The sequence below is a fragment of the Calliphora vicina genome, chromosome 4 (assembly GCF_958450345.1).
Source record: "Calliphora vicina chromosome 4, idCalVici1.1, whole genome shotgun sequence".
Classification (NCBI taxonomy): domain Eukaryota; kingdom Metazoa; phylum Arthropoda; class Insecta; order Diptera; family Calliphoridae; genus Calliphora; species Calliphora vicina.
The window spans coordinates 74,046,942-74,071,409 of record NC_088783.1 but is presented as its reverse complement, the minus strand read 5'-3'; the positions used below and the strand labels follow the sequence as shown (position 1 = coordinate 74,071,409).

Sequence of the window (24,468 nt, the reverse complement as noted above, 5' to 3'; positions counted from 1 at the left end):
GAATGAAATTTAACTTTAGTGAACACCATGGGACTATCGTATAACTGGAGAGATAAGGAAGTCATTTGAAAATAAGGAATACTGCTCAGCTATTTTTTGGATATCACACAAGCATTCGACAAAGTATTCCATGGAAAGACTCACGCCACAACAGCGTCTCCAAATTGTTCAGATATATTACGAAAATCAGCGTTCTGTGAGAAATGTTTTTCGTGCGATTCGAGGAACTTACGGTGCCCATAATCCTCCTAGTGAAACCACATTTCAGGCTCAATCGATACGTTAATAAACAAAATTGTCATATTTGTGCTGATGAGCAACCAAAAGCTACCATTATCCATTAAAAATAATGGTATGGTGTGGTTTATTGGCTGGTGGAATCATTGGTCCAAATTTCTTCAAAAATGAAAAAAAACAGAATGGTAACCTTTATCGCACCATGTTAACTGAAATTCAAGCGTATGGTCTCGGTGAGCTCTGGTTTCAACAAGATGGAGCTACGATTCGAAATCATTTTGGTGAGCTATGGTAAATTGGCCACCTATGTATGTATATCGTGCGATATCATACCTTTGGACTACTTTCTCTTCGCTATGCTTGTTATGGCCAACATTTACATGATACAATTTTCAAACAGTAAATGCTATAAATTGTTCTTTTAACCGATTACGTTCACTTTCAAATTTATCTGTTCTATTTTACATTATAAATCAAATATCACGATGAATCACCCATTATATCAAGCCGAATATTTAGAATTAAATACAGCGATTATGTAACGGACAATTTCGATACTCAAGCTGGTTTTCCACAGGGACGTGACCTCGGTCTAATACTTTACCTCTGATTTGCCTGTGTGTGATAGGCTAAAAATATCTTCATGTGCTGACCTTGCTTCCATGGAATTATATGTGTGGAGATTGGAGAATACGAGCAAATACTGTTACCTACTATGGAAAAGTATTTTGAAATCAATTTCGACATATGGAATCCAATTATAGGGAGCAGCTAGTAACACTAGTATTGATCTAATAAAGAAGGCCCAATATACGATACTTATGTCAATGACGAGAGCAGCATGATAAGTAATGAAAACTCCATAATGACTTAAAAGTGCCACTGGTAAAGGACGAGTTTGCAAAAATTCGAGAGAAATAAATATGTACTTGAATTACAACGTCATCCGAAACAGCTTATAAGAAAGCTCACTCTAACACGAGAGGCCTATCACGAGAGGGCTATCACCACTCTAGAGTATTTATAGTTTTTAAAATTTTTATATTTTTGTTAGTCCTAATTAAATGCAGATTCAATAATTAAATAGAACATTAAATAAGAAAATACTTAGGGCACTATAAAGAAAATGAGCTAAGTCACAAAAAATTACTTCTAAGTCACTTATTGATCATTACAAATCATACCACTAATCTTGATAAAACTCCATTAATAGATTTCTAGAATATTTAAAACATAAGATTTGAGAAAGTTTTTTTGTATCTCCTGTAAAATTTGTGAAAATGGACTTAGTATGTTTGCATATTAAGCAAATAAAACTTTGTAAAATGTATCGTTGTATGTATATCTATGATTATATATTTAATATTCTATGCATACATAAACATTTAATAGTACACAATTTTTATTATGTAGGTAGAATGTCCTATGTAAATTGTATATTTAACACAGACACAAAAAACAAAAACAGGATAACATGACATCTGTATAACATGTCAAATTAGAATACAGTTAAAGAGAATAAATCTAAATTTTATTTTATAATTATAAACACTTTACTTTGTTATTTTGTTATTTACATCAATTTTATATATAAAGACAAGCATACAGACACGCATATACATGTTATTACAAATGTAATGTTTTTCAAATTAAATATTTGAGGCCTACATATCAATGTTTTAATGGGGGTTATACTAAACATTTTGGGTTAAAGACCAATTTATTTGGCATAAAAAGGTAGTTAACAAAATAAATAATTTTAAAATAGAATATTTAAACCACAAAATTAAACAATTTCAATAATTAATTAACAAAATGGATGCTGAAATTTAGAAAAAAAAAAACTATTAAAATTTTTTTGTATGAAAAATTCCAAACATTCCAGAATTTCTTTGATTTTATGTAAAACTTAAGAAAATTGAACAGTATGTATTTCTAAAAATAATTCTTTATTTTTCCATAAAATTTTCTTATCCATCTTAAAGCAAACCTGTTACAAAATTGTCAATCACTTTTAAAAATCCTTCAGTTTGATTTTGAACTCTTTAAAAGTTCAATACATTTTTCTTTTTTCTACTGTTGAAAGCATAAATAAATCATGTAAAATATTTTCTGAAATATTGAATACCAACTCAATTTGAACAGAATCCAATCAATTTAATATGTGAAATGTATAGTGAGAAAGAAAATAAAAAAAAAATACCCACTTGCTTGTGTGCATAAGCACACAGATATTTTAAATATTTTTATATGTCGAAGTAAAAAATAACAAGAAACTTGTGAGAGAGTTTAATTGGGCAAGCATGACCGTAAAATTTCCTACATTAATTACTAAAAAACTTTATTCTGGTAATTTGTTTCTCGATACTATCAGACATAAGGGATTTATATGCTATACACCGATTAACACAAAATTTGGTAGTTTTTTTCAGGCTTAGAAAAATAAACTTATTTAAGTTGATTTCCATGAGCACAGTTTTGTTCGCTAATTTTATTAAAGTAGCTTCAACATTGTAACATTGCAGACTGTTTTGCAGACAAACGGACAGACAATATTTAAGAGTTCTGAGTTACAAACCTCAGCACACACTTACCTCACCTATGGTAGTGTGCAGTGTAGGATTTAAAAACAAAAATTACATGACGTATACGTGTGAATCAATAATCACCATCACTCATACGACATGCAGTACAAAATACAGCAGACACACATATTGCAAAACTACACATTCACACTCGAACTAAACTTTTAGATCCTTCAGTTATTCGAATAATTGCAATTACTTAATGCGACAAAAACGACGATTCTTCTTTAATAATTGTTCCTAGTATTTAGTGTATAAGTTCCACAAATAGTTTTAGAACTCATTTACGTCAGTACTAGTTTTACTGTGGATATGAGACAATTCATTCTTGTTATACCCTTCACCTTCGTGAAAATTTTCCGACCCTATAAAGTATATATAATCTGGATCCTTATAGATAGCGGAGTCGATTAAGCCATTTCCGTCTGTCTGTTGAAATCAAATTTATGAAGACCCCAGATATCTTCGGGATCCAAATCTTCAATAATTCTGACAGATATGCTTTCGAGAAGTTTCCGGAATTCTTCCGGATCGGTTACTATATAAAATCGAGAAAATCGGTCCACAAATGGCTGATATATGAGGAAAAAACCAGGACAACCTCTATTTTTGACCTATATCTGGATTACTAAGTCATTAATATTGACAATATGAATATCTAATGATAGATATTTCAAAGACCTTTGCAACTACGTATATTAGACCATAGTAAGGTGGACCTACTACAATGTGTCAAAATCGGAAAAAATATTTTCAACCCGAATTTTTGTTCACAAAACAAAAAAATTTTAAATTAATTAACATTTATAAAAAAAAAATTTTACGAAAAATTAAAAAAACATCTTTGAAAAAAACAAATTTTATTTACCTAAAAATATTTAAAATTTGTATTTTGAAGTATAATTTGGTGAAGGCCTAATTAGCTCTCTTACTTGTTTTAATTTTAATTACTAACAACTTCTTATTTAAACTAAAAAAAAGTTCTTCATTAAATCCTTTATATGGGAGCTATGACTAATTATGGACCGATCATCAGAAATGTTATTGTTATTTATGTCTACACTGGTGCATATTCCTATAAACGCACTTAATTTGTTTCTGTATTTTTGTTATATCTTTGTTGTTCTCATCCAAATGCAAAATTTAACTTTTTTTAATGAGAGACAACTTAACCGTACTTTTTGAAAGAAATTTAGTATTTTTTTTCTTATTCTTTTTGTTTGCCTTAATTATGCTATCAAATGTTCTTGGTGCTATTTTAAGTGGAAGATTCGTATAAACGCAGACGTGAAATTTGTTTTTAAAAAAGCTACCAAAAAAAAAATATTATCAATTTTAGTTTTTTTTAACCAAAGGTACGTTTCTAATAGTAACATCTCAATTTACTGCGACTTTTTCTATTTGAATCAATAAATTTCATCACTTTTAAAGATACCCAAGGGAACTTTTTTGTCGGATCAAGAAAAGATTCAAATTAAATTTTTTCACAACCAAGGATGTTCCAATAGAGAAATTGGACGTAAAATCGATCGTTCAGAAAGTGTGGAGCGAAATTTCTTGAAGAAAGTTCAAAATTATGGAGTTCGCAAACCTACAAAGAGAAATACAAAACTAACAAGAAGACAACTTAATCTAATAAGACAAGAAGCAACCCGCAACAAATTGAATTCCACAAGCAACATAAAGAAAACCGTCTAAAATTCGCAAGAAAATATATGAAATATATGAATTTATTATGATGCTCTATCCAATCTACATTTTTTAGAATATCGTATTTTAATATTTTATAGAAATGGCGAATAATGTTCGAGTTTTTTTTTAATGTCAAATTTTATTTTTGCACAAATTGACAAATTCATATACATACATATTATTCTTTTGTCATTTTGTGAGAAAATAAAATTTTATTTCTTATTCTATCAATAATATATTCATAAAAATATAGTTTAACACGAGAAATGGATCAAAGACGTCTTAAAAGAAAAGCGCAGCCAATTATTGATGTTGTTTTTGACAATTCGAATCTCATAATCAGCAAACATCAGAAATATGTGCAGAGTTTATTGCATTTGAAAATGAAAACACATCTAACGCAACATTATAGGATAATAATAAAGGTATTGAATATGCATTATTTCAAGAAGAAATTGCTCGATGGTATAAAGTATACGAAATTGTTCATATATTTAATCGAAATCGAATCAATTTAGAACATTTTTAATACCGAAAAAGGTATAGTATATCGATAAAAATTAGAATCAGAATAATAAATTATTTTCGACTCTTTATCGCTCTGCACTCTACTTAGGAAAACACGCACATTCTCGACATTATATCGAAGTCGATATCGATAAAATTTTACGAAAAAATGATTCATTTTCGACATAACTTCGAATCATTTTGCATACTGGGTCCTGACTCATACTCATGCTATTGGCACGATTTGAGATCAAACGGTGTTCGGATGTCAAAACGTAATTTCGGTAGTGGCAGTGTTATAGTTTGGTCAGCGTTTTCTGCAGTTGGTAAGTCCCAACAAGATAATGCTGCAATCCATGTTTCTAAGCAATCGAAATCTTGGTTTAATGAACATAGCCTTCCTCTGTTGAACTGGCCGGCTTGTAGTCCGGACTTAAACCCAATGGAGAACTTGTGCGGATACATTGCCCGTAAAGTTTATGCAAATAATGCCCAGAATGAAAGCATAGTGACTGTGACAGAGCCGAAACTAAGAATTAATCAAGTCTGGGAGGAAATTGATTCCAATCTGCTTAAAAAATTAGTGGAATCAATGCCAGGCCGTATTTTTGAAACAATCCATAACAAAGGTTCATCCACACATTATTAGTAATGCTACAGTGGCCCATAAATTAAAGTGCGTTTATAGGAAAATACCCTAATTTATTCTGTATATCGCACTGGTTCCTCTAAAGAGCGTCCACTCAAAATTTTAAAATGTTCAGTAGAACCAAAAAACTATTTTTTTTCAATAAATTACTATGAAACAACTGTACGAATACAACTGAATTTTTTGGCGAAAGAGTATAGAAAATGATAGCAGATTTTTACAGTGAGTAGATATGACCACTGCGTATCGATTTCTTGCAAAAAGTGAAAATTGGATAATTTTGAGTTGACGCTCTTTAGAGAAACCAGTGCGATATATAAAACTTATTTGGAGCAAAATTTGTGTAGATATCTATATTTTTTTTTTCATAATTAATTTATTGTATCTTCACAAAATAATGTGAACTATCAATAATTTGTTGAAATCTTAAATCTAAATATTAATTTTTATTTACGTCCCACCACAGTTGGACCAAAAATGATGTTGAATTTATAGATCCTATCATCAGCGCAGGTCTGTTGGATTCCTTCTTCTTAGTCGGATGTAGCCATTACTTCTCATTAATGATCGTGCAAGTGGGTTAGGGTGAACTTCTAACTTTTTCAAATATCTATATGAATTAAACATTTATCACGGATAAAGTCCAATTTCGAGAGGACATTTTTATGGGGGGTAGGTGAAATAATGAACTGATTTCAACCAATTTTACTATTTATTAATTAATTACTCAAAACATTACGTCATTTTGTTTAAGAAAATCGTGCACTTGATGATAATTTATTTTAAATTTTGGTTATAACTTGATTATTTTTCATGGTTTAATTTTGTGAATCGTAATCAATAATAAAATCATTTTCGAATTTTTTGATGATACGTTGTTTTTCATTTTAGGTGACGCTATGTATTTATGTTTTTAATATATGTACATTAGGGATATAACTATTGACATTTTTTGCAAATATGCAAATTGGCATAGTATAGTCGAATAGAGCTTTAAAAAATATGAAAAACCACGGTATTATTTTTTCGCGGTTGTTAAAAAAGTTCACTCACCAAACGCAATAATGTTTTTCCAGTGTTTAAAAAACTAGACTACAAGTAGCAGTAGCAACGAAAAAACACAAGTAGTCTAGTTAAAAAATTAATAAAAACTCGGAGTCAATAATTAGTACTACTACTGCTACCTTCACATTTTGGTAGCAGTAGTTGTAGTAGTACTAATAAAAGAAAAATTTAAAAGTAGCAGAGTAATTTATTTTCTATTGCTAGTTAGCAGTTAAGTAGCAGTTGAAGTAGCAGCTAAGTAGCAGTTGAGGTAGCAATAAAATAAGTCAAAAATAAAAATATTCAGCCAAAAAATTATATTATGTGTTGTTGTTGTGAATGTATATTTGTGTATGTTGGTCGTGTTGTAAACAAAAGTTCGGCTTTTTTGTTATACACACAAAAAACACGATCTTTCTGTTAGCAACACGAACATCTTAGACGAATAAAATCGAATAATTCTTTCAAACTCTCTCAAAACAAAAACAACACACAGTGTTTAATTCTGTCAATTTTGGTGTTATGACTGAAGATTTTCTTTTTTGACTACTTTTATTGCTACCTTAACTGCTGCATCAACTGCTACTTTACTGCTACCTTAAAAATTAAAACTCGATATAGAGCAGTAGCAATGATTTGTATTTTTATGCTACTACTCCATTTACAATTCATGTTTTATTACTACTGCTCTGTTAAGAGTTTTATATTTTGAAGGTAGCAGTAGTTTTAAAAAAACAAGAAAACGAAAAAAGACAAATGCTACTGCTACCGCTACATACACTTTTTTGAAGCAGTAGTTGTAGCAACAGTTAAAAATTTGTTAGTTATCGTAGCTTTTTAAACACTGTGTTTTTCATTCAATATTTTCAATTATTTTGAAATACAATATATTTTATTTTAATAACAACCGCGGACATACTTCCAAATACAATTTTTAAATAAGGGAAGTAACCATCACACTTGCAAAAAAAAATATGAAATTATTTATATAAATTTTCAGAGAAAAAAAAAATTGGTGCATTTTAGAAATTGGTGTTGGTGCGTGATGTTTTTGATTCGAAATGATCTAAACAAATTATTTTCATTGCTTATACAACATTGGCCATCACGTGGTGGTATGCCACAAATTTCTCCAAAATTAGTTATATCCCTAATGTACATATGTATGTACATATGTTTAGATGTGTAGTGGTAGTAGTATTATTTTAAGAAATTTTATTAAAAAAATATGAATAAACTAACAACAAAATCCTTGAATATCATGGTCATTCATGTTGAACTAATATTGAAAACAAACAAACTGCACAAAAAATATATCTACTCTTATATAAAGTGTATTGAATTTGTATTTAGAACTGGGGAGGATTTATATAAAGGTGTGGCAAATAAAGTGTGTTATTTGAAATTAGAGTGATTTCCGCTAATATATAATTTTTGAAATATTTTTGAAAATATTTCTACTTTGTTGACTCAAGACACGAAATTTTAAATAAATGTCACAACTACTAAACGTTATTCGATATTGCTAAAATGTTCAATATTTGGGTTTTAGATGATTTAGAACAAGTTTAAACCTCGGGAGCACCGACAACATTTTTCCAAAATAACGACTCTTTTACAAATGCCCTATAAAAATACATACATACCTACATATCGTATTATTTTTTTCTTACACTTATTCTTCTATTCATTCATGTTTAGTTTTTTCCCCATTTTTATTAAATTTCATCAAAAAGTGAATAAAGTTTTCTTCTAAACAAATCTCAAATATACTCTAACTACTATAAATAAAAACATTTTGTTTGTATGTATTTTGATATATTCATGTTGTTCTTATATTTGTTCCTTGTTATTCAAACTCTTTTTTTTCTTGTTTCTTGTATCTTTCTTGTTAATAGTGTGAAAACCGATATGCTACCAGGACGTGCTTTTAGTCGTCTATATATAGCCAATGCGAATCGTCATGATACTGGAAACTATTCATGTATACTTGGCAATGATATCACTGGAACTGTTATGGTACATGTTCTAAATGGTATGTATATTATGTATATAAATATCTATGTATGTATTTCTACACTCACACACTTATTCCCAAACACACTTTCAAAAGCATACTTTTTTATCTTTACAAACATATATACACACATAGATACATTTCGTTTTACACCCACATTCAAGTATTTGAAACATCGAAATGTGCAATATTTGTTTTTTCGTTTTGTTGTTCTTTTCAGTTATTTTTGCATTTGGTTTGTGCAACCAAAACTAATCTAAATCTGTATCGAACTCTTAAACGAATAAATGTTTCATCTGTACAGTATGCTTTTTGAATATTTAAAGCAAAACATGCACATGCATGCATGCCTTACATTGCATATCTAAGCATATTGGTTTAAGAAATTCCATGGAGTTTTTTGTAACCACATTAAAAGTATTTCTGAAATGATATGGAATCTCTAAACATACTTGTTTCTAGCAAATATCTATTTAAATATTATAATGGGTAATTACAATATTGTAATGTTTATAATGTGGTAATGGCAACGATTTGTATTTACATATATTTCACAGAAATAATCATTATTAGGCTAAACACAAAGTTTTGTGTGAAATTTTAAATATTTATGAAAAACTAGTTTGGGAATTTGAAGAAAAACTGATTTATTTATAAGAATTATCTTTCTAAAAATATAAAAATACTAAAAAATCGTTGGGAGAATTTTCAGGTTATTAAAAATTCCCCCATCATTATATCGAGCCCTTAGCACCAAATTATCGTAAGCGACAAAACACAAATTTTAAAAAACTTAGCTTTCAGAAAGTATAAATTCCTTACACATCCTCTTAGAAATTTTTTGCGATAACTTAAAAAGAAAAAAAGTTAATTTTTGCCAAAAAATATGCGAAAAATCGCCATTTTAAAATTTTTTTAATTCAAATGCATATAACTTTGGACTTAGTCATTATTTTTAAACAATTATTTTTCTATTTGACACATACGTGTGTTGTTAGTCCATCAAAGGAAAACTTGAGAAAATCGGGAAATATTTGGATACGCTGCTATCAAAAAACTGGAGTAGGGCGGGTACAAATGTTGAAAATATAATTTTCAAATGCGAATACCTCCTAAGCTTAATAGATAATTGACAAATACGATGAGGTTTTTTGTAGTGCTCGATGTGAAGATTCTATAAGTGTAATTTTTTTGAAATAGGAACTCAAACGAAGAAATAGGATCATTTTAAAAATGTAACATACCCGAGGAGTCCTACTGGTCCTTGGACCTTGGTCGTGCCCCTGGTGGATCTATGAGGTCCACGTTCAAAACTTGACCTCGACAACACTTCTTCTTTGCGCATGTGAAATTTCATTCAAACCAATGTAACCATTTAGAAGTTACAGATTTATTTCCATTTTTTATACCCTACACCACCATAGTGGGGAGGGTATTATGCGTTTGTGCAGATGTTTGTAACGCCCAAAAATATTAATCTAACACCCACCTTAAAGTATACCGATCGACTTAGAATCACTTTCTGATTCGATTAAGCGATGTCCGCCCGCCCGTCCGTCCGTCCGTCCGTCTGGTTGGCTGGCTGGCTGGCTGGCTGTCCATGTAAACCTTGTGCGCAGAGTATAGGTCGCAATTTTGAAGATATTTCGATCAAATTTGGTACATATTATTTTTTCGGCCCAAGGACCAAGCCTATTGAAACTGGCTGAAATCGGTCCACAATTTCACCTAGCCCCCATACGAATGTCCTCCCGAAATTGGACTTTATCGGTCATAAATGTTTAATTGATATATGTATCTCCACAAATTCCGCTCCAAATAAGTTTTATATAAACAAAATTCATGTCACCAAATTTTGTTATGATCGGTCCATAATTAGTCATAGCTCCCATATAGACCCGCTTCCGAAAATCACTTTAACGTGCATAAATCGCTTAAAAATGTTGGTAAACACACAAAATTCAACATAGTGAACTTTAATATAGACATAAATCACACGACCTAATTTCATGGTGATCGGTCCATAATTGGTCATAGCCTCCATATAACCCCACTTCCGAAAATCACTCAAAAATATAAATTATTGAAATTTTAAAAGAAATTTTTTTTTGCTCTTTTACTTAGTGTAGGGTATTATATGGTCGGGATTGACCGACCATACTTTCTTACTTGTTTTTTCTATACCACTGTGTGTCGCTTACTATAAAATTCGTTTACTGTAAAATGTAAACATTGACTTACAATGAAATCTTACCCCTATAATTTTGATGTTATTAACAATTTTGATATTCTGAGAACGCTAAAACACCAATCGGTCAATAAAATTTTAATTTTTGCAATAAAAAAAATTTGAAAATGTCGCTTACGATTATTTGGGGCCAAGGGCTCGATATAGTCTAGGTCATACAAATCATATAATACGCTACTCATTATACATTTTAAGTTTTTGAATAATTAGCATTAATTAAATTATGCAAATATGAGCGCTGAGAGATGTATTAAATGGACGAAATTTGTCCAAATTTGAGAAAAATTCATATCACAGTTTTTACATATATTTTGTTTTGCTTTACAAAATTTACCCAAACAAGTAAACATTTTCCTTATGGGAGGATCCATATCAAAACGGACCGAAAACTGCTATTTTCGGATTTGACATCTTCGATATTAATAAAATTTACCACACATATTACGGTTCCAAAGAGTTCCTCAAATCATTGACTTTTTTATCTGAACCCCATTCCATTTTAAAATAAGTAAGAAAGTATGGTCGGTCAAGCCCGACCATATAATACCCTACACCAAGTAAATGAGCAACAACATTTTTCTTTTAAAATATCAATAATTTATATTCGTGAGTGATTTTCGGAAGTGGGCCTTATATGGGGGCTATGACCAATTATGGACCGATCACCATGAAATTAGGTCGTGTGATTTATGTCTATATGAAAGTTTTTTGTGTTGAATTTTGTGTATATACCAACATTTTTAAGAGATTTATGCACGTTAAAGTGATTTTCTGAAGCAGGTCTATATGGGAGCTATGACTAATTATGGACCGATCGTAACAAAATTTATTGACATGAATTTTGTATATATAAAATTTATTTGGAGCGAAATTTGTGTAGATAATATATAAATTAAACATTTATGACCGATAAAGTCCAATTTCGATAGGACATTTGTATGGGGGCTAGGTGAAATAATGGACCGATTTCAGCCAGTTTCAATATTCTTGGTCCTTATGCTGAAGAAATTATATGTACCAAATTTTATCAAAATATCTTCAAAATTGCGACCTGTACTCTGCGCCGAAGGTTTATATGGACAGCCAGCCAACCAGCCAGCCAGACAGACATCATTTAATCGACTCAGAAAGTGATTCTAAGTCGATCGGTACTTTAAGGTGGGTGTTAGACCAATATTTAACATCTGCACAAACGCATTATACCCTCCCACTATGATGGTGTAGGGTATAAATATCGCGATTTGAAAATTGAAAAATTTGTTAAAGTTAGCTACAATTATACACTTGGCCGCATAAGTTTGCGTACAAGAACGAAAATTAAAAGTATACTCTAATTTTGGATATAAAAATAAACGCTACTCATTTGAAATTTTTTATATAAAACTCTTAAATATTTAAGAACACAACTGCATTGTAAAATGCATATTTAAGTATCAACAAAACTTATAAGAATTCAATTCATAAAAAAAATCAACTCCGCATGTAGGCAAAAGTTTGCGTACATAAAAAAAAATTAAAATATTACTGATTTTTATAAATTAAACTGTATTTTAATAATTATTTGGACCAAGAACATTATGAAGGCGTTTTGTCATTGATGAAACCAGTTTTTCGGTGTATTTGGAACTAATATTTCTACATTCCTACTGTTCATACTGTTTGAAGCATTTCCTTTAATGTTATTAAATGGTTTCGTATTTTTCACTCCAGCAAATCCCATAAATTTTCTATGGGATTTAGGTCTGGTGACTGCGGAGGAGTTTTCAATTGTTTTTGTTTTATTAAACAACTATCAAAGCCTTGTGCTTTGGGTCGTTGTCTTGCAGGAATATATAATCATCTTCAATGCCCAATTTGCTAACACTTTAGGTAAGATTTTTCATTAGAATGTCTAAATAGACCGTACACAGAGAAAACAGATTCGTGATAGCAACCGAATTTGTTGCCAATGGAATGATTCGGTAGCACACATAGAATTTGTCAGTTCTACCAATAGAAAGTCAGTTGATAAAGAAGAATTTCAGTTGAAGCAACCGAACTTTAGTTATCCCTTCCAAAATACTGTAGCCATAACTGTAAAATTCGGTCACTAAGATAGAACCATTCGATTGGCAACAAATTCGGTTGCTAGCACGAATCTGTTTTCTATGTGTATGATCCATTGTCGATGGAATAAATTCTAAATTTCCCACGCCTAGCATCACTGCACCACCACCATGCTTAACTGTTGGTTTTAAATTTTTGGGACTAAGCTCTGTACAAGGCTTTCTCCAAACAAACTGACGGTCTTTTATGCCGAAGATGCAGTACTTGCATTCATCCGTGAACAGAACATTTTTCCAGAACTCTGGAGGCATATTTATGTGTTCTTTAGTAAAAGCAATTCGTTTTCGTCTATTAACTATAAAAACTGGCGGCTTTTTCCTTGCTACATGGCTTCTATAGTTGGCCTTTTTCAAAATTCTGAGCACAGTGTCTTTGGACACATATTTATTAAATTGTGAAATTAAGTTTTCAGCCATTTTCGATACAGTAAATCTGGGGTTTTCCTTCACAGATTGCATTATAACCCTCTTTTTCGCGTTCAGTTAATTTTGGTGGACGACCAGAACGAGGCTTTGAGACAAAAATTCCAGTATTTTTAAAATTGTTTATCACTCTCTGGATGGAGGAGTGAGTATGTTCAACTACTTGATCGATTTCGCGCAAAGTTTTCCCTTGTTTTCGTAAATATATAACAATTTTACTACTCAAAGTCCAACATAATTTTTGATTCCATTTTAAAGCCAATGGTGTGAATAAAATTGTTTACTTCCAAAAGGTTAAAGGTCAATTTTCGGAGTATATTTTTCAATATATCAAAGAACACGGAGTTAAAAATTAATAGAGAACACTGCACTATGGTTTCAAATCCAGTTTTTATGGCATAAATTAAAATAATCATGTCAGAGCTTTTAATTTCAGCACATTTAATGTCCATGGCATATAAATAAATTTTAACAAAAAATATTCAATTGGACCACGCCCACACTCTACGCCCACTAAATGGGAAGGTATCCAAACTGAACTCTTTTTTTATATGTAAAAGAAAATTATATATATATGTTTTATTTGATTTTTTTGTTAATATTCAGATTTTTATTGATTTTTTTAAAGAACCATCTCTATTAGTACATCATATTTGCGCCCGTTAGTTGTCCAATCCGAAAGCATTACGGTAGGGTAATCAAAAATTGTGCTAAAATAAAATGACAATTGTGGGTGTTTGCTGAAAAATGGTGGCGAGATATGAATATACACTCAAAATACACACTTTGGCGAACACTTCCACATTTAAACGTGCAAGTTCGTGCCCAAACACAACTTTTGGTCCACGGAACTTATAGGTTATGGCGAGACTATAAAACTACACAATCACAATATCAAGAATTATGACAAGGACTCAACAAAAATACAATTCAAAAATTTGCCATAAAACTACTTAACTTGGGCTACATTTGCCATTTTTGAAATACTTTATAACTTTATTTTTTAAGGTTTGCTCGTTATACAATTGTAATACCGTTTTAACACTTATTTAAGCATACGTGTTTAAAGTTTCAACTTTGAAAGCCTAGCAGACCAGCAGTGTTGTCAACTGTTTTTTTAAATATATTTTCTTGATAGCTTGGAGTATTGTCTTTAGGAAAATAAATTAATTTTTAACAATTTTAAAATAAAAAAATTGAATTTTTGCCAAAAAAAATCGATTTGGGACCATAGTGCACTGTATGACGAGACCTAAACTTTCTACTATATTCGTGCAAAAAAATTTCGATGGAGACTCGATTAGTTCAGGAGTTATAAAGAAAAACGTAAAAGTACGTTTTTTCATATAAATATTTTTTCATATCAAAATTTAGTCACTGGTATGAGAAACATAATGGATATATTATATATGTGGTAAATTTCATTAAAATCGAAGATGGAAAATCTGACTGCTGTCCGCTTTCACATGGATCCTCCCTTATATTTCCTTTAAACATGTCCTAGGATACATAATGGTAAATTTGTCTCTATTTTTAAGAGTTGTATTATTATATCAAGTGTCACAATTATCCGAACTGCTCTCCTTAAAATTCCTTAACAAAAATTTTACATACCAAAAAAAACCCTAATGATTTACATGTGTCTTTACACATAATATAATTTTCTATTAATAAGTAGATTTAACTTATTTAAGACACACAACTTAATTTCAATAACCTCAATTTTGATCAAAACCCGCAAATGTATTTAAATTAATTGAATTCTGTGAATATAACTAATTAAATATTGTGTGTTTGTTCTATCTTTTACAGGTGAAGAACCAGCTGCCATGCAGCATGCATCAGGTTCATCGGTGAACCCAATACTCTCGGTTGTGTTATTTGTAGTATTTATTGTAGTTGTATGTCAACGATGACGATACTAAATACTATTAAAGAGAAATAACCAATGTGTCTATTAGATAATTAATATTAATATTTTAGTAAGTACGACTGCATACATACATACATAGATACATACATACAAATACAAACAAACCAACATAAGTACATACATATACTTATGTTAAATATGTAAAATATGTTAAAATAGTATAAACGAAAATTATTTAAGAACAAACAACGTACAGAGACAGAGATTACTAACATGTCATTATAATTATTATTGTAATTATTATTGGGTAAATGTACAATTTAAAATTACATATTTACATACATAAACACATTTACATATATTCATGTATGTATATTTGTGTAGTTTCCATTATTAACTCTAAACTATGCAAAATACATACAAACAAATTTAACTAAATTCATATAATTTAAAATACATTCACTCAAACATATTCACAGGCACATACTTAAATATGGTAATGTTGTGTACAGTGGGTCAAGAAATGTATGAAACACTTCTTATATACATAATTTATTTTACTATGGCCGGTCAATAAGTCCGGGACTTTTTCAGCTCTTAACTGAAAGGACAACACTGCTCCTGTCAACAAGCATCTATCAGTTGACTCCTGTCAAAATTTTAACAATTAATTTTTTATCCAAAAACCTGTATTTCATTCAAGAAGTCACGGACTTATTGACTCTTAGTTACACTGTAACATAGTTAACTACATATAAATTGGTCGATATCCTCTGATCCGTGTGTTACAAAATATAAATTGTTTCATACTGTTTAAGAAATTACCTAGTGTTCTAGGCCTTGTTAAAGACTATTTGAGTTTTTGAAAGATTTCATACACACTTAAAATTTTGAGTTGTTTTGAAAAAATATATTTTAAGGTTATTTCGGGCACTAAAACCTTGTAGCTCTTAAAATTGTTTGACAATTTATTATTTTCAACTTGTTTTGTAAAAGAGAAACATTTAACCTTTCAACTATATTCACTTTCGAAATTATGTTTAAAGTGATAGTTCTAAACATTTTTATCCGTTTCGATTTTTATACTTTGATGTCAGTTTTTTAGCTTTTTTTCTTAAAATACTAAATATTTGTTTGCACATTTATAAAAATACTTTATTTTAAACAAAATAAGTCTTCTTTTGTTAAAATCGGTTGAAATTTTTTATATTTATTAAATTTTTCTAAAGCCAATCTCTTTTATATAAATACCTGTTGATTTTCTGTTTTATTTTATAGTATAACTTTAGGCGTTGATATGAAAATGTTATGTACAGTTGAAATAAATACTTGTTGATTTTTTTGTTTTATTTTATAGCATAATTTTAGGCTTCAATATGAAAAGTTATAATAGTTGGATTTCATTTGGCGACTAGCAGTCAATTGAAACAGCTCTCGTAAGAACACTAATTTTTCCAGTTACAGGTTCCAGTACTTATCAAAAACTTTTGAAAGAATTAAATTTGATATTATATTCATTCAATTAAAGCGTTAATTAGGTATTAATACATAGGCTTATTTCCATAATACTTCAAACGTATGAGTTCATTCCTTTAAAAATTCATTATATATACTATATTCATTTAACTATAAAATCATTGAATTTGTCTATATGTCACATCCATTACATTTTTCTTCAGTTATAATTAATTAGCGTTTGAAAAGGTTTTTCAATTAATTTTGTAAATTATTAAAAATCAAACAAAAGTTCTACCGACAGTCCAGAAAGACTAGAACGATGTCCTAAGAACTCCGAGTACAGAGCAATGACATGTGAGGCGATATATCGTATCGTCTTCTTCATCCCGTACTCTTTTGATGCCATTGAATGGAAATCCATGTCTGCTCACAGATTCTGCAGTGATCGATGATGGTCGTATCACTAGTCATATCACCAAGTTCGTACGATCTACGAATTCCATCCATCTGAGGCCATATCATCTTAATAATTCTATAATTCGGATAATTTCCACATCCTGCCAAATATTCAAAAATATATTGAATCGTTATATTTTTCCTCAGTTCTAATCTATTACAAATTAGCGATTGAAAAGGTTATTCAATTCATTTTGTAAATGATTAAAAACCACACAAAAAAACAGAAAAACTAGAACGATGTCCTAATAACTCCGAGTATAGAGCAATGACATGTGAGGTGATAACTCGTATCGTCTTCTTCCTCTCATACTCTTTTGATGCCATTGAATGGTAATCCAAGTCTGCACAGAGATTCTGCAATGATCGATGATGGTCGTATCACTAGTCATATCACCAAGTTCGTACGATCTACGAATTCCATCCATCTGAGGCCATATCATCTTAGTAATTCTATAAGTGGGATTATTTCCACATCCTGCCTGTGTTTTATCTCGAAACAGTTTAAATAAGAAATCCATCATGTTCGTAAAGTGAAAATCGCTTCGTGGAATTCAAGGAGAAATTAAATTCGTCAAGCTAAAATAAAAAACGTCATCAAACTTTTGTAATTAGCCTATACTTTTATCTTCTTTGGTTCAATAATTTAGCAAAACTTGTTGGTTGACAAAAATAAATTAACCTTATCAAATTAATTGATGAAACCTACATTTCTTTACGAAAAATTGTCGAAAACGGAAAAAAATTTGTTATTTTTTCACTGGAAAAACTGTAATAGTTCTACAACTAGTTCTAGAACGCATGAATATATGCATTAGTCATTCTAGTTTGGATTTGTTAGCTTCGGATCAAGTTGTGCGGAAGCGTTACGAAGCCCGTACTCCTTCCTTGGAACTTTTCTTCTTTTAAAACAATTCGTTAATCCATAGTAATTCTTGAATTGCTAGATTGTGAAAGAGACGTTGCTAGATTGATGAAAACTACATTCCTTTCCAGGAAATGTTTTCTGCAAATCGTCGAAAACGTAATAAATTACTATTTGTTCCCAAGAAAATCTGTATTAGTTTCTGAACTAGTTCTAGGCAGTACTCATTCTAGCGTTGGGAAAAATGAGTTTTGTTTGGAATTGTTAGCTTCGGATCCAGTTATACGGAGGCTTTACGAAGCCCGTAGTCCTTCCTTGGAACTTATATGTAAGCAGTTCTCAAATCTATGACTTTTGCTAGAAATTGTCTCCCTCGGAACTAATTTTAATTACTTAAAAATAATGTTACACAGAACGGCTTTTAGTAGAGTTGCTTCTATGAACTAGTGATCTTGGAACAAGTTCTAAAAATATTCTGGGGTTCTTATATTTTGAAAGAAAATAAAAAGTCAATAACAGAAAACTATCATATATCGTGCAAACAAATGTGAATAATACAATTTATTTCCATATTCGAAGACTTTCCTGCCTCACTATACAATATATGTGTAGTTATAAATTAAATGTCAATATTAATAGTTATTACAAACGAATTATGTGAAAGAGCGTACATACATATGTAGGTATGTGTGTGCATAATATGTATTGTTTGTATGTATTGAAAAATATTTTCATTTATTCGATTATTCATTCCATTCAACATACGAATATAATTATGATCATTACTATTATGATTATGTTTGATATTCTTGTTGTAGTGGTTATTTATGTTGTTGTTGTTGTTATTATTAATAAGTCCTAACACGTACATAATTGCAAAAAGGAATCAAAACCATACAAACACTCACACTCATACAAACATATTGACTCATACATATGCATACACTGTAATTGATGATACCAACAAATGTCCCACAATAAATATTTATTATTGTTGCCCAGCAGTTAAGCAAGTAGTCAATGTAACCCTTAACCCGGCAATTCCCAGTGTCACCTACAGGTGACAAACATTAACGGTAGTTTTAAACATAGAACCAAATATCACTGATAAATATTGATATTATTTATATACAGACAAGATCCTGTTTTATATCTGATTTTATTTTGGCAACGCTAGAATCTTATTAACTAGGGGATTTTTAAAAATCTTTAAGCAGTGTTTTTGACTTTAACATACTGGTGTGTGTCTTATGATAAATAAGTTGTTATCAAAATGCCAAACGGTTAAGTACCACAATATTTTTTTTAATAAATACTGCTAGATATTCAGGCTAACAATATCAGTAGTATTTTTAGAAAATTATTTTTTCTCTGCCCAGTGTCGCCTATTGGTGACCCCGCTATAAAATCGGAACTAGCTATCTTTTTTTTATTTTAAACTTATTTATAGTGTAAACTAGACGTATTTTTAATAAAAACAAATTGTTTCTCCCTTTGGCGAGGGTATGGGAATTGCCGGGTTAAAGACAGTAATTGTACATTTTTGCCATTTGACTCGTATGTGCTCTTTGTAGTGCAGAGAGAAGACAATTGGTTACTTTATACATTCCAAGTAATCTAGCGTGAAGACAATTGTCACTTAAGTGTCTCTAAGTAATCTGGAGTGTAGTCTCTTTAAACGTTTTGTGAGTAATTCGTACAAACTGGTTTTAAACAAATTGTTTTGATATAATTCTCAACCAGTATGTGAATCCAAAGCGTTGGCCACTTTGGACCAGCTATTAGACAGTCTCATTGTAAACAAAAAGTGTCAATTGACCAACTGCTTAGAACATGTACGTGTAAAATTAACTAGTCAGTTAGCTATTGAAGTAACTAGTTCCCACCCTAAATGCTGGGTAAAATCACTAGTTCGGCACTGTCTCCTAGAACTGCTGGGTGCTATTGTTCTTGTTGTTTAAAAAAAATACACACACACACAGCAACAAACTCCACTAACACTACACAACAACAATCTGCCGCATTCGCTGACATATGACAACAAATTTATTAAATATTTATTTAATTTCAAAAAATTGTATGCATATTTATTTAAATATGAAAAATTTATACTAAGTACATCTATCTGTACATATTTTTATCCATACATATTTCCATATTTATTTTTAAATTCAATCATGCGTTAAAAATGTTCACATATTTTCGAAATTATTTATGCCAATAGTTAAAGCTGTAGCAAATACTTTGTGGAATGGGCTTAGCGGAAACGGAAATGACAATGGAATTTTTAACAAATTCAAAAGCTCCTGGCTAAGGGGTTTATTATTCTTATATATAATTTAAGTATGGAAAATAAACAAATGTTTTTTAGGCACTTATGTATGATAATCTAGGGTATGGCCAAAAATACTGACAGGAAACGGATACAAATTTAGGGTTAGTAAGAAAGGTCATATTTGTAAGGGATAAATTTATTATGAAACAAGAGTTGCTTCAGTTAAATAAAATATGTCCTTCAACAAATCATGTGTTAACAAACAACATTGAATTGAAAAAAGTAAGCAATGTTTAAATTAAATATCAGTGCAGCACAACCAACCAAAGAAACTGTTATACATATTGTTAGTTTTTAAGAAGTCTGGACAGAGATATCTCACACCTATAGAATAGGGAACTGATATTTAATTTAGAACATTTGAGATTTTAATTCATAATATAATGAGAATATATGAAAAGTAAAGCCTAAGTCGGACAAGTCAGCCATCTATCGCAGAACACATCAAATATATAGGAAATTGTGGACTGCCTGTATAAGGGCAAGCTTTATGGATTCCAAGTTGGTATGACGATGTGTGTAATATACAATTTATAATCTAAAGAATTCAGTTGGCCAATCAATAGTGGAAATAAAAGTGTACGGCTAAGAGGTCCATGGTTAATTTTTAAACAATGTATTGTTTAGTGGATTCACAAAATTCTCCTAAAGGTTGGTGATGTATTTCACCTGTTTCGCAGAAATGCAGATTTGTTACCCATCATATGCCACTCCCCACAATACTAGCACTCTAGAAACCAATTCCAATGTGCAAATTTTTTCATTTGAAAACGAAATTCTTCTATGGGAGCTGTTAATTTTGGTGCCGCTGAAGTAAATGTCCTGTATGTCTCTTGTAAGACCCATTCCATATTAAATGGCACGATATTGACTAGAGAAAATCTTAGGGTGAATAATGGTTGAAATTTCTGTAATAAGATATGAATGAATGAATGAATGAATGAATGAGAAGAAGAACTTGTTAGTTGTTTGATTGGTTTATGTGGTAGTTCACTGCGCGCGAACAATCAATAAAGGACCCCGTGAGATATCTCAGTAGGTTATTAAGTTTAGGCCCAGCTACCTCACAAAGGTTGGCCAATGTGTAGTTGCCTAGGAATTTATGACTTTGTGACACTGGGCTCGGAGATGGGCATTCGCAGAGTAGGTGGGAAATTTCCTCTTTTTCCTTATCCTTACAGCTACGACAATAATCGTTAAAAGAAAACCCAAGGTGATTTGCTTGCCTTGAGTTCAATGCCCCGTTAATACTGCCAGAAACCTTGATATATCCCTTCTATTGCGGGTTATCAGTTGCATAGTTCGATTTTCGTTAAAAGAGGGCCACATTAACTTGGCCACCCTAAATGTAAGTAAGTTCCGCCATTTATTCTCAGCCTTTATAAGAAATTGTCTGAAAATATTACTTTTAATAGTCCCCAGTGGAATAGCTACTGCAACCGGATTGGAAATATCCAAAGTATATCCCATTCTGGCTAATTCGTCTGCCTGTGCATTGACAAAGTAGACTCTGTGCCTTGACTGAGTAGCATTCTTACATTGCCTGACTAATGAATATGAAGTTGTATAGGCATTCAGTGAGAGAAGTTCCGCCTCACTGTCGACGAAAATGCCAAAATTGCCGCGATTATTATTGTCATGTAGTGTATTACGAACTATCATAAATCTCAGCCTCAAAAACACAAAATTCATTCTATGAGATGCCTATCAAAAGTTCGTCACAGAAAACACCAGAACTAACAGCACAACTCATTTTAGAACTCTGTATATATCCAGGTGCCATATTCATACACGAGATTATCCGTACTACACTCACTCCTGGAGAGAATTAAGACATTGTCAAAATCTGTATATGGAGTAATATAGTCCGAAGGTTGGTGTACGATCAATGGCAGTAGGCCAAGAATCCCCTCGTGGTCATATGTTCTCGATCTCCAATATCCAGATGCGTTAAGCGTAGCTGATCTCTGGACTTTATATAGTTGGTCTACAGCATAGTTTCTTCTAGTTGCGGTCCACCTTACAAAAAATCCATAAGTAAGAATTGGACGTACTATAGCCGTATACATACATTTTACTATGTTGGAACTAAGTCCCCATTTTTTACCAAACTTCTTACGATAGGTAAGAAGTTCCCATGATAATTTAGAGTCCAATATAATACCTAGATATTTTGCATTATTTGAGAGGGCTTGGAGTTTTGTTTTGCTTGGATTTACCCCAAGACCACTTTCCATGGCCCAATTTTCGAGAAACCCAAGAGCATTGGACATATTATTACTAATCTCATCCGAAAACAATCCTGATACAAGTATCAAAACATCGTCTATCTATTATCCCTTTATATTTTGAATTATTTGAGGGGGTGATTTCGCAGATTTTCAATCGTGGAAGTCTGAATTCTATTTTGCTTGGATTTACCCCAAGACCACTTTCCGGGGCCCAAAAGCAGTGGACATAATATCAGTAATCACATCCGGAAATAATCCTGATACAAGTATCACCACATCTTCCACACAAGAGACAACCCTTTTTTTGTCTAGTTCAATAGGAATCGATTTAATAACGATAAGCCATAGTAGTGGAGAGATCGCACCGCCCTGAGAAATGCCTCATCCAACTTGCTTTGACTTAACTTTATTACCAAGATTTGCTGTGACTATTCTTGTTTGCAACATGAATACTAACCAGTCACTGATATACTTACTCTTCAACATCTAAATTAATAAGAGCATGTTGAAATCACCCTCTATGTTCAGGAAGGCTGCCATTGCGTATTGCTTAAATTGGAGGGATTTCTCTATAACTCTTTCTACTTCATGCAGAGTCTCTGTAGAGAGACCCTTAAGGTAGGCGTGCTGACTTCTTGGTTGCCGTGTTGTGCCCTCTAGTCTATGCTTTATGTGAGTGTCGATGAGTCTTTCCGACGTTTTAAGTTTTAAAGATGTAAGACTAATTGGAAGAAAGTCCTTCGCATTCTCAAGACATTTTTTTGCCAATTTTAGGAATAAAAAGGTCTTTAACACTCCTCCAGTTAGCCGGAACATGGTGGCCGGCAAAATACCATCAGGCCCATGTGACTTGAATGGAGAAAACTTTTTGATTTTTTTATAATAATGAACCTATGAATCAGACGAGGAGACTGATAGTTAATGATTCGAAATGTACTTTACCTAGAAATTTGATTAGGCATATTAATGAAATAATTTAGTTTTATTTCAATAGTACTTCTTGATCTATCAAAATTAAAGATCTTATAAACATAAAATTAGGACTATTTAATCACATTAGCGGCACATTATACTGAATAAGCCCTCTTGTTCTGTAATCGAACCCAAGTAACTTTTAAATAATTATAACGAATTCACTTATTTTGTGGTTTGTAAATTGGATCCGCATGATTTACTCTTTTTACTGTCGAGTAAACAACCTCTTTCATTGTACAAAATCGTGGGAACAATAATTTTTCAATTATTCATTTTTGAAATCAGTTAATTAAAAAAAAAAACAGGGATGACACCCTTTGAATTTATTTCAAGTAGTACGGACTTAATCGTTAAAATTGAGCTTTAGAAGTATTTAAATATTTCTCCCCTCTTCTGTTCATCTTTTCCTCTATTGATGCAAAATACCTTTTCTCTTTCATATGTTTTACTACAAAACTGCAATTTTCTGGATGACATTATTTTTCTAACCATTTATTAAATTATTTAATACTTTAACAATAAATTGCAACAAATTAATCAATTAAGCAAATAAATTACCACAACAATTAAAATTTTAATATTCATAAACCGTTTTAAATATGTAATTGCATACAATTTCAATTGTCACTTATATTATTTCTAATTATTTTCCATTGTTTCTGTTAAAATGATTGCAAAAAAAAAAATAATAGCAAAATACGTTGTTTGTACTTATTTTTCTAAAAACATTTAAATTTAAATGTGACTACTAACCGAAAACTAAATGGA

At 31.0% G+C, this 24,468-nt stretch overlaps 1 protein-coding gene across 1 annotated transcript in view; it reads left to right on the top strand.

The window, feature by feature from the left end:
• The window catches only part of dpr14 (defective proboscis extension response 14), a 175,712-nt gene extending 160,208 nt beyond the window's left edge, over positions 1–15,504 (top strand). Inside the window, exons 6-7 of the mRNA XM_065509806.1 lie at positions 8,613–8,749; positions 15,320–15,504. Of these exons, the coding sequence (XP_065365878.1) occupies positions 8,613–8,749; positions 15,320–15,423 (241 nt within the window). The 3' untranslated portion in view covers positions 15,424–15,504. The remainder of the gene's footprint in view (positions 1–8,612; positions 8,750–15,319) is intronic.
• The last annotated feature ends 8,964 nt before the right edge of the window (positions 15,505–24,468 follow it).